This window comes from Mastigoproctus giganteus, chromosome 1 (genome assembly GCF_048544385.1).
Source record: "Mastigoproctus giganteus isolate SK-2022 chromosome 1, ASM4854438v1, whole genome shotgun sequence".
In the NCBI taxonomy this organism is placed as follows: domain Eukaryota; kingdom Metazoa; phylum Arthropoda; class Arachnida; order Uropygi; family Thelyphonidae; genus Mastigoproctus; species Mastigoproctus giganteus.
In genome coordinates, this window is record NC_143575.1 from 210,020,633 (window position 1) to 210,038,691 (window position 18,059).

Sequence of the window (18,059 nt, forward strand, 5' to 3'; positions counted from 1 at the left end):
AACCTTGGGACAGGCCCTGATGGTAATTCCGTTCGCTGCCTCTTTTTAGCAATAATGCTATCTGAATCTTAGTCTATGGTTTCAGATAGGGACCGGGTTGGGGCCCCTGAAGAAATAAGTTTATCAGGATTCATTGAGTTTTTTAAATTGTTCAGTGCCCGGGCTCCCCACCCACCACGGAGCCCAAAGGGAAGCCCACTACCCGGCATGCAATAAATGCGCTCGGGAGTGGAATGCCAGGGCTACCCAGACACTATACCCGCACCGCCGCCAGCCTGAATCCTGTCCCTCGGACCATGAGGGTAGGGGCGTGTCATTGACACGGTTGACCCTCGCAGGCAAGCCTACTAGCTGATTGATCCTAGCGGGGCCTTCCAGGACCACCTGTCTTGTCGAAGCAGGGGCCAAAGTGGTGTATTGAAGCTGGGCCCCTCAACCACCAGGATCCCCCTTTCCGAATTTCCACAGGTCGCAGCGCACGGCAAACACGCCAGATTCCATTGATGTAAGCCTGGAACCTGGGTTGTGGGCGTTGGATCCCAGTGATGCTAGTCTGGAAGTCCAGCAGCGTCACTGGGAGGTCCCCTCACCACGTACAGGTGCCCACGTCGAGGGGCTCAAACAGGGAGTTAAATGATTTTGTAATAACTAAGAGCAAAGTGGAGGAGAAATTGTTGAAGTTAAACATAAGTAAGGCACCTTACTTATGTTTAACTGGATAGATCCCATCCACCCCAGGTGGATGGGATCTATCCCGTTATATTAAAGGAGGCAGCAAAGGAAGTAAGCAAACCCTTAGCCATAATTATGAGAGCATCCTTGGACTCATGGGAAGTCCCCATGGACTGGAAATGTGAAAATTATCCTCAATTCACAAAGAGGGATCAATGCGTAACATGAGTAATTACAGACCAGTTAGTTTAACTTCTGTTCCTGGGAAAATAATGGAGTCACTGGTTAAAGATGCATTGCAGGATCATTTAGACAAGACTGCAGTAATAGTTCAGACACAGCATGGGTTTGTTAAGGGGAAGTTTTGTCTGACCAATTTGACTGGATACAATGATGTGGTCACAAAGGAACTGGATGCAAAAATTTATTTTAATAACATATACTTGGATTTCAGAAAAGCTTTTAACACTGTTGCACATGGAAGACTACTGTATGAATTGGAGCAGTATGCCATTAAGGGCAAGTTGCTACAATGGATAAAAGGATGCTTGAGTGACAGAAGACCGAGTAGTAATAAATGGACACTGCTCTCCATGGACTAATGTTATTAGTGGTGTCCCCAGGGTTCGGTGTTGGGCCCATTGTTGTTTTATATATTTATCAATGATATTGATGAAGGCATATCAAGCTTAATGTCAAATTTTTCATATGATACAAAGGTTGGCAGGGCTGTTAATGACAGTATGCTACTGTAACAGGATCTAGAAAAGTTGGGCAGATGGCCTGAAAAGTGGAAAATGAAGTTTAACATTGACAAATGCAAAGTATTGCATATGGGTATCAGTAACCACAGAGTAACATACCAACTGCGTGGTACTACACTCAGAGTAAGTGGAGAATGAAAAATACCTGGGAGTAATTGTACAGTGAGATATAAAGTTTTCTGAGTAATGCAGACAGGCTGCCAGGGCAGATCATGGGGTATTGTCAATGATATATAGAAATTTTGCTAGTAGGGAAAAGGAGGTAATTATCTCTTTGTATAAGGCAATGGACATGCCACCCCATACAGGTCTGGAGGTCTCAATTTAGGAAGGATGTAGAGTTGCTTAGGCATGTACAGGAAGGACAACAAGATTGGTGAGGGGAACAAAGGAGTCCTCTTACCAAGAAAGGCTCAAGTTCTGCAAATTGCAGTGGCTGGAGACTAGGCACCTGCAAGATGATCTGATTGTGGTGTATAAGGCCTCGAATGGGTTGACCACACTGAATTTTGATGGGATTCTTCTGCTTGCTCAGATACAATTTTTTCTTTATTAAATTAAACAGAGTTTTAATGTTACAATGTAATGCTGTGTGGTTTTAAGCTATCATCATCATTTGCATCTGTTATACATAGTGGGCATGCTCATCACTATGGTCTATTACAAATCAGCCTTTTTAGACTATACGACATCCAGTTGCCACTTTCTTTGTGCTTTTCTTTTCTATTTCCAGGTTAGACTCTTACCCATAGCCTGAGTAAGTCCTCTTTCTTCCAATGCTTTTTTGGCACCACTTTCCTCTTTGTCTGCCTGTGAGCCTATTATTTTTTGTTTTTAATTCAAACATCCATTTAGCTAATCTCCCTTCTCCCATCCTTTGTAAATGACCACACCATTTAAGGTTTTCTTCCCTTAGTGGATATTTGTTATCCCAAGAGTTCTTATTTCATTTGTTATGGTCTTGCCATTGTTTCCATCTGTTAGTTCCATTTTTCTTTTTCTTAACACTCATTTCTGCAGATTTTAATTTTTGATTATGTCCTTGATTTCTTACCAAGCTCTCAGCTCCATAGGTTAAAATAAGCTCAAAAACTGTATTATAAATAGGCACTGCCCTTTGCTACTTTGTTTTACTTTAAACGAATTTGTTTAACTGTGACATATACAGTTCTTAAACTTTTAATAAACTAGTCAAGTAATAAATAAAAAATAAATTTAAAATAAATTTATTTTTATTATTTTTTATTAAAAAAATAATAAAAATAAACAAAAAAAATTCACCGATAACCCATTTATAATTTGTAAGGAACTATAAAATTTAAAATAATAGACAAAAACACAAAACTGGAAAAGTGTGAGACAGAAATAAAAGTTTAGTTCATTTGTCCTTTTATAAACTTTCAAATTTCATCCTCACTAACAGGAGATATATCATGAATGATGTTACCGTCCTGAACATGACGGTAAATGTTGGAAGTGATCACAGAATGGTAAGATGCATGCACACTTGATATAGATATAAGAAAAGAAAGGAAAAAAATGACTCGAGTAAATAATATGAAGGTCTTTGAGATAACAGAAGAGGAGAAAAAGCAGCATGTACTGGAACTTAAGAACAAGTTTGAGTTCAGGACCAAGATATCGATGAGGAATATAACTTTCAGAAAGTATTAGTATTAGTAATGGCCGCATGGTGCAAGAAAGCTCATGGCTTATGATGCACCAGCCAAAAAAAAAAAAAAAAAAAAAATCCGAACAAAACAATGATAAAAACAAAAAAATAAAATAAAATAAATAAATAATAATAATTAATAAAAAAAAAAGGAAATTAAACCTATCATCCTATGCGCTTCCCTTACCCGAAAGTACTATCCAGATGACCTTTGAATTTCCCCAAACTGTCGGCCTCTACCACCCATGAAGGCAACTTATTCCAGTAATTTATAACTCACTGGCTAAAATAAAACTTCCTGCAGTCCAATCTAAACATTTCCCCCCGTAACTTGAATTTATGTCCCCTAGTTCTAGCATCATTTCTGCAGATACAATTTTGAAAATTTCGTCCTCATTCATTTTACTCATGCCTCTCAGAGCCTTAAACACCTCAATCAAATCTCCTCTAAGGTGTCTAGTTTCCAAACTCTGCAACCCACATATTCGAAGTCTTTCTTCATAAGGACGCCCTTTTGCCGATCTCACTAGGCAAGTTACCCATCTTTGCACCCTTTCAAGAAGCTTGATATCTTCCTTTAGGTGCGGTCTCCATACTTGAACACAGTATTCCAAGTGTGGTCTAACATAAGCCTTATATAATGGGATTATCACGTCCCTATCTCTACTTGAAAAAGTTCGATAGATCATCGATAGGACACCATGGGCCTTCCTTGCAACCTGTTTACAATGCTCAGAGAATTTCATGTCTGACCGTATCGTAACACCCAAGTCCCTTTCCTCCAGTACTGGGTTTAGTTGAACTCCACCAAGTGAATAAGTTATTTTGGGATTACTGTTTCGCAGGTGTAATACCTTACACTTTGTTGGATTAAAGCATAGCTGCCATTTTTCTGACTATTCCTGAAGTCTATCTAGGTCTCTCTGAAGAAGCTCAGCTTGACAGTGATCATTACTACACAACCAATTTTAACATCATCTGCAAATTTAGACATCACGCCCTCTATCCCTTCATCAATGTTGTTTATACCACCACTTTGCTTATTGGAGGCTTGAAGTGGTGAAACCCATGTTTAGTCTCTAGAGCAAAGTTTCCGGCATCCCCCTCCCCCCATACTTCTCCTTCAACCCATGCACAGTACTATGTACTATAGGTTTTGATACCTTTCGTGTTTGGAGTTTTCATAAAAAAAAAAAAAAAAAACAACAACAGTGGTCCTAATACTGATCCTTGGGGAACCCCACTTCTTACATCAACCCAATCTGAGGAATAGCCATTTATCACAACCCTCTGCCTCCTGCCCCGAAGCCATCCTTCTATCCATTTAAGGATTTTCCCAGTGATTCCAACCTGTTTCAGCTTATAAAGCAACTGCTCATGTGGGACTGAGTCAAAAGCTTTGCTGAAATCTAAATAAACAATTATTCCCTAAATCCAGCTCGTGAGTGACCCTTTCGAAATAGCGAACCAGGTTTGTTAAACATGATTTTCCCTTTACAAAACCATGTTGAGTATCCTTGAGAATTTCAATTCGATCCAAATGATCCTGAATTCCACCCTTGATCATTGCCTCCATGATTTTCCCTACTACTGAAGTCAGACTGACAGGTCGATAATTTCCAACTTCACTTTTAGAGCCACCCTTATGTATGGGAGATACATTTGCACTTTTCCAATCCAAAGGAATCTCCCCAGAGTCTAGCGATGCTTGCATAATTAGCCTCAATGGTTCAATGCACTCGCTTGCCGCCTCCCTTAAGATTATAGGGTATATTCCATCAACTCCAGGAGCCTTACTGGTCTGTAGGCTCGAAAGTTTTTTCATTAAATAATCTTGCGAAATTTCAATATCATTAATTACATATTTTTTAACTTCGCTCCCACAATTTCCCATTGCCACAAAAGGCTTTTCATTTGTAAATATCGATGCAAAATAACTGTTGAGTTCATCTGCAACGGCAGCTGGTGTATTTAATACTATCCCCTTTCCCTTACGTAAAGGTCCGATCTGGTTTGTCCTGCTCTTCTTGGCATTTATATATGTGAAGAATTCTTTATCCCCCCCCCTGCTCTGTTTGCTAGTGATTTCTCATAAACTGCCTTTGCCTGTCGAACCTTTTCTGTGGCTCTATTACACATCACCTTGTAGCTGTTATAGGCTTCAGTACTTTTTATTGCTCTGTAACCTTTCCATGCCACCTTTTTCTGCTCAAGTAATGTCGCAACTTCACTATTTATCCAACTTGGAACCCTCCTCGTGGAGTATTTTTTTAATGGTATATACGCATTCAAGGCATCTGTGATTAATGTTTTAAAAGCGTACCACAGTTCAAATGTATTCATTTTCTGCACGACATCTACCCAGTTAATAGAGGCCATGTAGTACCTTAAGGTATCGTAATTTCCTTTTCTGAAATTAAAACCCATTCCTTTGCCTTTTACTTCTGCTACTTCTCTCGTCATCATCCACTGTAGAATTCCGTGATCACTTCCTGCTACTGGTTCCTCTACTGTCAGCCTTGTGATGTCATCTGATTCATGGGTGATGATGAGGTCTAGGATATTCTTTTCTCTAGTACTTTCCCTGACATGTTGATACAAATAACAGTCATCTAGTTGATTTAAAAATTTTGTTCCCCATGTCGAGTTTCCTTCCCATTTACTCCAATCAATTAGAGGCAAATTGAAATCACCTATAATAAGGTATTGACGCTTACTTGCCCATTCCATTTGCATGTAGAGGCTTTTGTCATAATCTTCACAATCACCTGGTCTGTAGATTACTCCTACTCGCATTATACCTTTGTTTCCAACTATCTCACACCATACAGACTATACTAGCATGTGAAATGTCTGAATCCAGGAAAGCTATCATCGCACTCAGGCTGCTTCTGATAAGAAGCATTACCCCACCACCCCTTCTATCTACCCTATCCTTCCTAAATACATTATACAAGCCGTACTTAAACTCATCATCCCCAATTTCTGGGTGGCACGTCTCTGTAAACCCTATTATGTCCACATTACTTGTTTTAACCAGCAGTTCGAATTCGCTCATTTTATTGACGACACTTCTAACGTTACTGTATAAACAATTAAGATTTACTGTTCTTGTATATTTAACAACCCTAAGACAACCCTTGAAGTTTTTTAGGCTCTCTTCCCGGATATTAGCTATCCGCTCACGTGAAATGTTTCTGCCCCCAGAACATCTAGATAATACGTCCGGTTGGGGTAACAGATAAGAACTCTTAAGGTATGTGCAAGAGTTACTTTGACCAATATTATCAGATAAACGCGTGTCAGTATTACCCACATCCCCCCTAACTAGCAGTTTCCCTGAACCTTTAACGTATCCTCAATAATACTGGCAAAAACTTTTGCACCACCTTTGTTTAAGTGTATCCCGTCTCTACAAAACAAATTCCTTCTACCTACAAGTGTGGGCCATGCTGATAGAAATTTCCTCCACCCCCCCTAGCAGTTTCCCTGAACCTTTAACGTATCCTCAATAATACTGGCAAAAACTTTTGCACCACCTTTGTTTAAGTGTATCCTGTCTCTACAAAACAAATTCCTTCTACCTACAAGTGTGGGCCATGCTGATAGAAATTTCCTCCACCCCCCCTAGCAGTTTCCCTGAACCTTTAACGTATCCTCAATAATACTGGCAAAAACTTTTGTACCACCTTTGTTTAAGTGTATCCCGTCTCTACAAAACAAATTCCTTCTACCTACAAGTGTGGGCCATGCTGATAGAAATTTCCTCCCCCCCCCAAAAGCCTTGCAGATTCCTTCAAGTCTTGAGTTAATCCACAAGGCTCTTAACATATAATCCCTCCTATCGTGTCTGGGCAGAATTGCAGGCACATAGACATTATGGCCTAGCTTGTGACATTTCCTCAGCATGGTCCTGTATTTAAGTGATAAAGACCAAGAAACCTATATGTAGAAAGAAATCCAAAGAAGGAAAAATTAGCTAAGAAACACCTGTCATGATGAACTGAAGACGAAAACATGAAGAGCTGGAAAAAAAATGAAGAGCTGAAAAAAAAAAAATTAAAAACATTGACAAGGATAAAATTGAGTATACAGAGTTATGCAAAGCCATTAGAGACTCAGAGAGGACATAAGATTTAACACAAGAAAAGTAGAACAAGCATTAACAGAAAATAAAGGATTTAAATCAGCAGCAATAAGCAGTAATACAGAAAGACAAACAATAGTGAAACTGAAGAATAACGATGGTGTGCATATAAATAGCAAAGAAGGCATAATTCAAATAGCAGAAGACTACTACTATAGAGAATTATACAAGGAGCAAGGGAATGATGCTAGCAGAGGGGAAGATGAATCACAAATTAGTAAAACATACAACATACAGGTATCCTTCCTGATGAGGTAGATCATGTGTTGAAGAAAATTAAGATTCAGAAAGCCCCGGGGGAAGATGAAGTTACTGTAGATTTGTTAAAATTGGGAGGAAGAGACATGACAGAAACCGGCAAGCCTCTTCACAAAATGCATTAGAAAGGCGTGACGCCTAAGGAGCGGAATAATGCAATCATAGTTTTACTGCATAAGAAAGGAGATAAATCAGAAATTAGAACTTATAGACCAATTAGCTTGTTATCCTACATCTACAAGTTGTACACAAGGGTCATTACTAACAGATTATTATTTATTATTATTATTAGCCATATGGTGCAAGGAAGCCTGAGGCTTATACTGCACCAGTGAAAAAAAAATTCCCAAGTTACCCTGAGAGAGAGAGAGAGAGAGAGAGAGAGAGAGAGAGAGAGAGAGAGAGAGAGAGAGAGAGAGAGAGAGAGAGAGAAAGTAGAAAGGAATCACCAAGAAAGAGAAGAATGATGATATCCAGCTCAGGACCCTGGGTGTGCCAAGCCCATACTCACCAGATGTGAGTCCCCGGGGGTGATTAGAAAGAATACTTGATGAGAATCTACCAAAAGAGCAAGTTGGCTTTAGGACAGGATTCTCAACTATGGATTACCTTCACGTAATAGAATAGCTAATGGAGAAAGCAAACGAATATAAAACACCATTATGCCTGGCATTTGTGGATTATGAAAAGGCATTTGACTCCATACAGCATAAGGCAATGTTTCGGGCACTGCAAAGACAAGGCATAGATACCCCATATATTATAATTTTGAAGAAAATATATGAGAATGCTACCTCCTTTATTAGACCAGACAAAGAGAGTACCAATTTAAAATTGAGGAAGGAGTTTGATAGGGGGAGACAATATCTCCGAAGTTATTTAATGCTACCCTAGAGGAAGCTTTCAGAAGATTAGACTGGTCGCAGAAAGGAGTCAATGTGAATGGAGAGTACCTAAACCATTTACAATTTGCAGATGACATTGTGATCATAACCCATGATCCAAAGAATTAGAGGAAAATCTCAATCAGTTATGCAGAGTTAGTAAGGTTTTTGAACTAAAGATGAATAAGCTAAAACAAAAGTAATGATGAACAAGTATGCCACAGATAAGTACGCCACTGTGGAAGTTGAAAGCTGTGGAGATTTAGAAGGGGTTTTTCCCAACACATCACAAAATTTTTTCTTCAGCTGCAGAATCGTCACTGGTGACTTTACCGCATACTTTAATGTTGTGGAAACCAGTGCGATGCTTGAACCTATTAAACCACCCGTTGCTTGCCACGAAATTGGCTTGGGGTTTGCCACACTTATCCTTAATATCTTCATAAATATCATAAATACTTGTTGCTTTTGCTTGAATGGCCATTAGATTCAGGGGCACCGATTTCTGAATATGATTTTCCATCTTTGATATAGCACCTGAACGCTGCTTTGTGATCACTGTTGACCTTAAATGCATTGATCCTTTAACACTGTCCTTTAAAATAGCATTCACTGCTGAAGCAGTGAAACCTAATTACTGTGCAATAGATGACAAACTTTTTCCTTCTTCGTATTTCTTAATCATTTTCATCTTCTTTTCTAAATCAATTTTGTTTGGTTTCCTAGCACTGTCACCACTTGCACTTTCTGTTGGTTGCTTTCCCTATACCATTGTAATAAGCAAATAGGAAGGAAGAGAACATTCTGAAAATTTATGTTTTTTTATATGATTGAAGATTTCAGTGAAGGGGGAAACACATTTCATCATAATAACATAAAAACCCAAACAATTCCAGTTATAGGGTTAATTGCCCATTTATAATTTGATGCACTAACAGAAAAGCTGAATAAACTGGAAAGTGCAAATTGTTTTTATTGTTTTATGGTAACACAACCTCCAGAAATGTGTTTTAGAAAAATATCACAAAGGCGTTCAAAATTGATTCATATAATGGAACATATGATAACGATGAAAGTGTAGCACAATTTCCAATATAAAAATTACCTTTTAGAGAGATAAATAGCTTAGTTATATTGCAAAAATTTCAACTTCCAAGGTCTTGAAATGAATTACCTAAAATAAAAAAAAAATAAATAAATAAAAAAATGTGCTATTGGGTTAACATTATGATATTTTCACAATACCTCCATTTATTTTTATGGATGCAAAACACGTTTCCACAATTTTTAAGTTTGCGCCAGCCGTCAAAAACTTACTTAAAGTCAAATTTCCATAAGTCGGGGAATGCCTGTACTTATCTGGGACAAGTCATTAGCTGTAATAATGATAAATGGCTCAAAGTCAAGAGAAGAATAAATTTTGGATGGATAGCATTCAGGAAATATAGTCACATACTGAGGAGCAATATCCCAATTTGTTTGAAACGTAAAATAATGAACCAATGTATACTCCCCACCATGACTTATGGAAGTGAAACTTGGGCACTTACCAAAAAAATGGAAGAGAAGCTGAGAACTACAGTGAAGAATGGAACGAATTGTATTAGGAATCAGACTTCTAAATAAGAAGAGAAACACATGGATTAGACAGCAAACTTAAGTAAATGACATTTTTAACAAAACAAAAGAACTAAAATGGTCAGGCAGGACACATAGCTCAAAGACATGATGACAGATGCACTAAGAAAATAACAGAATGGTACCAAAGAGGAGCTAGAAGAAAACCTGGAAGTCAACGACAGAGATGGAGCGATGAAATTCACGCGTTCGTGGGTAGTAAATGGATGGCCATTGCACAAAACAGAAGGAACTGGAAAGTTGTTGGAGAGGCATTCATCCTGCAGTGGATTGAAAATAGCTGATAGTAATTAAAAGAAAAGCAATTGAAACATCACATACGGATAATCACAACATGAATCATCAGAAGCTTACTCTATTTTAAAACTGCTTAAAAACCTACTTTCCTCTATGGTTAATAGAAATTAAAAGCACATTCTGCATAAAAGCATTATGCAAATTCCAACATTTTTCACATGTAATCGTATACTAATGAATAATTTAACTGGTATCAGTTCATTATCAATCTTGCAAACACAAATGAGATTTGACAACAATTTGAAGAAACCAACAAAAACAGTTTAAGCATTGAGAATTATGCCAATAAAGATTTGTAGTAACAACCACTGCAATGTTAAATAAAACCAATAAAATATCATAGCTACAAAATAAAAATTGCTAAAATCAGTAAAGAACTGATAACGTAAAATTTAAATAATAAATGTGATAAAAATACAGGATTCCAAGTATCTTCCAAAGTAGAGCATCCCTTTATGAGCTTTTACAATGAGTGGCACTCATCAGCTTAAATAGCATAGCTGTCATGTGACAGAAGTAATTGGGGCATGACAATGCTTGGGGGAGAGGAGAGGAGAAAGAACTAGTCAGAATCCGGCGGTAGGAGACAGTATGCACAGAAGCAAAGTATAAAATGTGCTAGTGCTCATAATACTATAAAATGCATCATATTGAAGATTCCATAATGAGATGTATCCATTTATTATGGTTGATATCAGGACACATGGTAAAAATATGGAATATCTGAAACCACGAGTGCAGACAGTGTCAATCACCTCACACATCAATAATGCTTGGCAAGAGCAGAACAAATGAAATCGGCAAATGTCAATAGTCTCCTCACATTCTGATATGGTCTTCCAGTTTCTGTTTTCTACCAACATAGCATATCCCACAATCTGTGCACTTATATAATACACAAAAATATATTGCATGAGCCAAGGAATAAGTATCTTGATATTAGTAATAAGATACTGCAATTCTTTCCAAGGAGCTGTACATACCTAATATTGTAACTACCTAATATGGTAAAATCCTGGTAAGCTCTCAAAACACCAGGCCAGTGGGGGTTGTAGGCAGTAGACAAAAACTGTGATACAAGAAGGCAGCTCTTGTTGTTGCACAATATTACAAGCCCAAACTAGAACTAGCATGTGACCATATTTCAGAGAACAGGTGCAGACTTACTGTCGGTAAGCTAACCTACATACACAAGTTACTAAAAACAGAAGCCTCAAATTGTGAATTCACATGCCACATTTCACAGTTCTTCCAGAGAAACTGACAAGGGCAACTGCATCCTGAATCTGTTGGTTTAAAGAATCATTCAACACAATTGTACTAAAAGCTAGATACAAGCATGAAGCAGAGAAAAAATCTACAAAAAATGAGGTTTTGTCTCTCAGTGTGAAGCCCCATCATTCAATGTGATCTCCCTATTTACATCTATCCCTCTTCAGCAAGCAACAGCTTGTTGAAATTAAATTTCTCTGATAATCTGAAGGAAATGGACAGTACTATGTAACTGTGTAATAAGTTTTATCAACAAGAGGTGTTAATAACTAAGCAATATATTTGGAGAGTTCACATGTTTGGGCAAATTTTTTTTGAAACCTACTGCCACAACAAGTGATAATAGGTTAAAGTTTCGTTACAAAGTTCCAGTTTAGTTATTTATTTTTTTATTTTTTAGTTAATTCCTAAAATTGGAGAAACTGGCACTTTGATATTAAGCATGAAGCCTCCAATGTATGCTTTACTAATTTTATTTCTGTTATAGCATTAATTCTGCCCCCCCCCCTGTTTTCTAATTACGGTTAAGTAATGACTGAAATTACCATACTCTTTCCACCCTAGATACCTTTCAAAATTTCAATTTACTAATAACCTAGAGTTTCATACAAAGAGTAAAAACAGATTAAATATCATTAAAAGGTGTGTGTTTTTGTAAAGAAGATGGCAAAATTATTCGCTTTAACTGTGCAATACAGACGTGTTTTAAAAAGCTTACAGTTGTTAGCCAGCAACAGCTATTTCGGCTTGGCACTTACAGGTTCAAAGGGATAGATTTCTATAAACACTGGAAGGATCCACTCAGCCCGGAATGTAAATTTAGGGCTAATGGGGGGGGGGGTAAGAAACTGATTCTCATGTGAACAGACATCTGAAATACATCAGTTTGACTGAGGAATCATTTGCTGATTAAGGCCAGTGGGAGAGCTTAAGCTGGTAAGTTGAAATGATACAAGTATGAAAGTGTCTGTAAGCATGATGATGAAATGGTTTCTTTCTAGTTCACAGAACTTATATTTTTAATGTAAAACACCGAAGTCTGTCTTCAGATTACTTGAATATTTTGGCAAACATGAAGTGTCATATTATGCCTATATTAATGGAAAGAGTGCAATATGTATGTATGTTCTTTCTTGTAATAAATTATGTTATGTTTTGTGTTAAAAATGTTTCTCTTTTCTCTGCCAAAACCTCTCATTCAACCAGAGAACAATAGAGTTACTGTTAAAATATGATTAAAAGTTCACTGCGGTGTCGAGTAAATTATTTGCATAATAGCTCAATGTTAATCGCAATGCTAAAGTCCAAACTGTGGGATAGAGAAGGGACGTGAACTTCTCTGTTCTGAGGGTATACGAGACTTTGTCCTATAATACCACTAGACGATAACAGAAGAGTGGAAGTTGACACCAGACAATACCACTGGACAATACTACTGTTAAGTTAAAATAAGATAGCCAAAAACGTCTTAACTACACTAAGAACAAAAAGTATTAGTTACGTCTAGTCTGGCTATAGTTTTGCAGCCATGGCCTAAAGTCCCCATGAACGGCAGAGGAGTACGTGGCGGGGTAACATGGTGCTTATGTGCCCAGGATGGTTTGAGCAGTGATGAGAAACTGATTAATACAAAATAAATTTCACAAGGCTTAAATCAAAAGAAGGAAATTAAGGACTAACAAGTAAAAAGATAAAATGGACATTGGTGTTTTTGAGATCTTGGCAGAGAGAATTATATTGTATTACTTTTATTCAGTCATGATCAAGTACAAGTATTATTATCATTATAGTTTTTTGATAATGCTTAACAAAAAGTAGCAACACATTATCAAGTAGTCAGCTGCATACCTTTTGGCTTGGGGGATATTAAAAAAAAAAAAAAAAAAAAAAAATTTTGAAAGTAAACGGAAGGGAATTAAAAGTTGCTGCTTGTTGCTAGTGTAATCTTAGCATTTTTATTACTTTTGGGGTGATCTTTCTTTGTATATTCTGTTTTGTTTTGAATTTATGTGGGTTAAAAAAAAAAATCTTAGGAAGGTGGGATTTTTATCATTAATGCTTGAAATGCCCATTTGCCATAAAATTACATGTATTTATAAAACTAGGGACTACATGGTAGATACATTATCATTGTCTTATTATAAGGGATTAGCATACTAGTATTACACAAAAAAAAATGGAAGGTTCGAGTTTAGAAGGGTCGAATTTGGAAATATCTGAACCATTATTTCCCACCCAACCTGAGGTTGGGTGGAAAATAATGATTGAGGTGGATACACCCTCGTAGGTGTATCCACCTCAAATCACTGGTTTTCTTAATCTGGTTCCAATGTACCTTGGAAAAGATGACGAAGGCCTAAAAGGCCTCTTTCTTTTTCGAATCGCTGGAAGAGACCACGAGCATTGCAAATTGGTCAGACAGGGAAAAGATAGCAGTTGTGAAAAGCCGACTCAAAAGTTTGGCCGCTGAATTTTTATCTCATTCAATTGAGTTAAAATCAGAAAGGAATTATGGGAAGTTTAAAGAGGCATTCACCAGACGCTTCGAAAGTTCACAACCTCTCATATCACAATTACAACGGTTTGGCACTGCTAGACAAGATTCAGGAGATGGTTATTCAGTTTGGCACTCGCTTAAAGAATTTGTGTAGGGTAGCCTTTAAGACTGAGAGTGAAACACCAGAAATACTGCCACTAAGAGATCAGACACTCTTAGCTCAGTTTTTGAGCGGATTAAACCCGAGATTGAAAAGTTTGGTTTTGAGCCAAAATCCAGCCACATATCAGCAGGCCTTAGAAATCGTGATCAGGGAGGAACAGAACGAAAAATTAATGCAAACTAAGCAACACGTTACTATAAACTTGGCCGAAACTGCTGACAGCCAGTTTAAACAAGTGTTAATTCCAGTCCAAGAACAAATTCATTCGTTACAACATTCACTAGAAAAATTATCAACGAATAACACAAATCTACATAATCTAGAAAGAAATTTGTCTTCCCTTACCAATAAATTTCAGAATTTCGCACTGGGAATTGACCAACAGTTGCAAGAAATTAGACAAAATCAGTATAAGCCGGGTTATCTGCCTAATGCACAAGACACCACTGTTAGGCCAACTCTTGAGAGTGCTCCGCACAGCGTATTGTTTACAAACAGAGGAGCCGCGTGCGACCAAGGGAGATTAATTACAGTAGACACAGCGGGGAGTCAGGGCTACTTGGGAGAAATGTAAACAGAGAGAGGAGTGAAAATTTTGCTGGAAGACCACGCATTTTTACTCTGAGTCAAGAGTCGGTTTATCGGCAGAGTTATCGGAGACAAACAGTAGCAGGAAATAATTACACTAGTGCTCCACAAGTTACGGCATCCTTTGATAACAGAGTAAGAAATCGCTTTCAAAATAATGCAAATTCGAACACTTTTTATGCAAGACCTAGAGGAGAGTTATATGAGGATAATATGGGATACAGACAACATAGGGCAACAAATCGTAGGCAGATCAATCATATGGGGGTCACCTCAGACAGGCAATTCAATCGTAGATTGAGTTGACAACCAAAATCTTTTGAGCAGATTGTAAAATATAGTAGAGCAGAACATGGCATTTTTACAGCTGAAAACAACACACTGAGTTACCCTTAGTGGCAGGTTTTATCCAAGGTGTCCCAACGATATTTTTAATTGACAGTGGTGCATCAGTAACTTAAATTAGTGCGGAAATTTTCTGCAAAATTAAACATGACAGGTCTTTGAAACAAAGACTGCCCAACGTTACTGTTTGTGGGATTGGGGGAAATATTGTACCCTTACGCACGAAAATTACAATAAATTTAACATTAGACGGAAAAACATTTACAGAACATGTCCTCGTGGCCTCAGATGCCTTAAGCCCTAGATACGTAGTCCTGGGTTTGGACTAAGTATCTGACGGCCAATAAACAAGCGTTTGCCTGCCTCTGTGTTCTATCAACCATCGGAAGTAGAAGTGTTACTTGTTTGTCTCCAGCTAATAAAGTCACGTGCAGACATATTTAAAAATTCAAATTTTCTACCCCTGTTAATTATGGATAAAAGAAAGAGTGGAAAACAATGTTATTGCAATAAAAAAAAAAAAAAACGAAAAGTTATTACTTTAGCTGGAAAACTTGAAGTTATTAAAAAACACGAAAGTGGTGCAAACCATGCAAAAATCGTAAGAGATCTAGGATACAGTGAGTCTACCGTACAAACTATCTTGAGTAGTAAGGACGAATATAAAGAAAAAGGTAAAGTTTCATCAACTTCTTTTGTTTTCCAAAATACCAAAAATAGAACTCCAATAATGATTGAAATGTAAAGTCTTTTATCAATTTGGATAGAAGATTGCAATCAAAAAAGAACTCCATTATCTAAGGACAATATTCAGAGCAAAGCTATTAACATTTTTACTAAGCTCAAAGAAACAAAATATCAAGGGGAGACTGAAATGTTTGTTGCTAGTTTAGGGTGGTTTGAACGTTTCAAAAATCGAGCAGGACTGCATAATATTAAAATAACAGGGGAAGCTGCTAGTGCTGATGAAGATGCTGCAGCCAAATTTCCTGCAGAATTGCAAAATACTATTCAGGATGGTGAATACAAGGCAAATGATTGGCAAATATTTAATGTAGATGAAACGGGCCTATTTTGGAAACGGATGCCAACTAAAACTTATTTGGCTGCAAATGAAGAATCACAACCTGGGTATAAAGTCTCAAAAGATTGACTAACACTTTTATTAGGAGGTAACACTGAGGGTGATTTTAAATTGAAGCCTATGTTTGTGTACCGTACACAAAATCCCAGGGCTTTAAAAGGATACAGCCATCGAACTCTTCCACTCATTTTGCATTCCAATAAAAAAGCATAGATGACCAAAGCCGTTTTTGAAGACTGCTTTATATCTGATTTCTGACCAACAGTTGAAGCCTATTGCAAGAAAAATAATCTTACTTTTAAAGCTCTGTTGCTTTTAGATAATGCACCTGGTCATCCTTCTGCACTTGGTGACTTAAATGAAAATGTCAAAGTTGTTTTTTCTTCTAATAGGAGACAGTGCAATTTCTGTACCAGAATTTTGGAAAAAATATAACATACGAGTGGCCATTGAAAACATTCATGTAGCATGGGAAGAAATGACAGTCAGCAATATGAGAGCAGTTTGGAAGCATCTTTTACCCCATTGCACAAACGATTTTACTGGCTTCAAAGATGCAGTTCAAAAAGTTGTTGAAGACATAACTAATATTGGTAATTAGTTATGTCTTAATGACCTTGGTTTCAAAGGCTTGGATATAGCTAACATTCGAGAATCACTGAATTCGCATTCAGAACAGCTAAGTGACAATGATCTCCTTCAAATAGGGGAACAGCGTGCGCACAAAGAAGCTGAAGAAAAAGAGTGTGAGCCAGATGAAAATACTGCAATAGAAAAGCTTTTTCTTGGCTATCGGAAATTGTATGGTTTAAAAAAGTTTAAAGTTTCTTCATTATATATTTTGTTCAATAAATATTTAATTCTATAATTTTTATTATCTTTTACATGGTATGCAGTTAAAAAGTTATTTAAAAGGTATTTTTAAAATTCTTTATTGACATTCCTGAAAGTCACGAATCAATTATAATTTTTCCTATTGATTATTATATTCGATTAACACATTTCCATTTTGCACTTGCAGGATGAATTAATTGCGTTAATCGAGGCCAGCCTGTACAACTAATCAGTTTGATAATACCACATTTGGCAGTTATGTTAATTTGAACATGGCCAACTCAAATATGTGTTATGTGTGCGGCTGTGCTCCCTCAGTAACTCAGCTATGTCAAGCCTTTAGATCAATATTAAGATTTGTTAAGATCAGTATAATGAAATAATATGTATTATAGTTGTACAAAACAGCACTGGTTACTCACCCTTAATCGCTGCTGTTCTTCTTGTGTCAGATTCTCATCTGCAAGAAGCACTTTTAGTTTGTCACTCTGCTCTGCTTCAGTTTGTATCCTAGTTTTGTCCTTAAAACCCAAAAACTAGTTATTACCACAAATTAAAGCACTAAATTAGCCTCTTTCTTATTAAAATTTCCTCATCAAATTTTTATCAAATGATCATCTAAAATGTAAATTCACAAAAAACAAAATAATAAAAACCAACAAAAATTAATTTTAGATATTCATTTTTAAATTTCCACCTTAATTAATTTTTTAATTTTTTTTTTTAAACTTTTAATCCCACCCAGCACATTTCATGTTGCAACAAGAGTATGTGAACTACTGTCCTTCATTTAGAGCTATTTATTTATGGGACATCAGATTATATCATCTCTTTTTTTCATTTATTCATTTTATAAATGAAGCAGCTTTATGGAGTAGGGCTTTTGCATATAATCTTTAGAAACTTAAAGCATAATATGTATCTATATTTCTCATTTAACAAAA

General features: G+C 36.9%; 1 protein-coding gene across 2 annotated transcripts in view; it reads right to left on the reverse strand.

Annotated features, from left to right (window-relative positions):
* YME1L (ATP-dependent zinc metalloprotease YME1L) overlaps positions 1–18,059 on the reverse strand; it is a 214,943-nt gene that overhangs the window by 90,781 nt on the left and 106,103 nt on the right. For both annotated transcript variants that reach the window (XM_090384179.1, XM_090384177.1), the window contains exon 8: positions 17,538–17,636. In XM_090384179.1, coding sequence (XP_090240305.1) covers positions 17,538–17,636 — 99 coding nt within the window. The remainder of the gene's footprint in view (positions 1–17,537; positions 17,637–18,059) is intronic.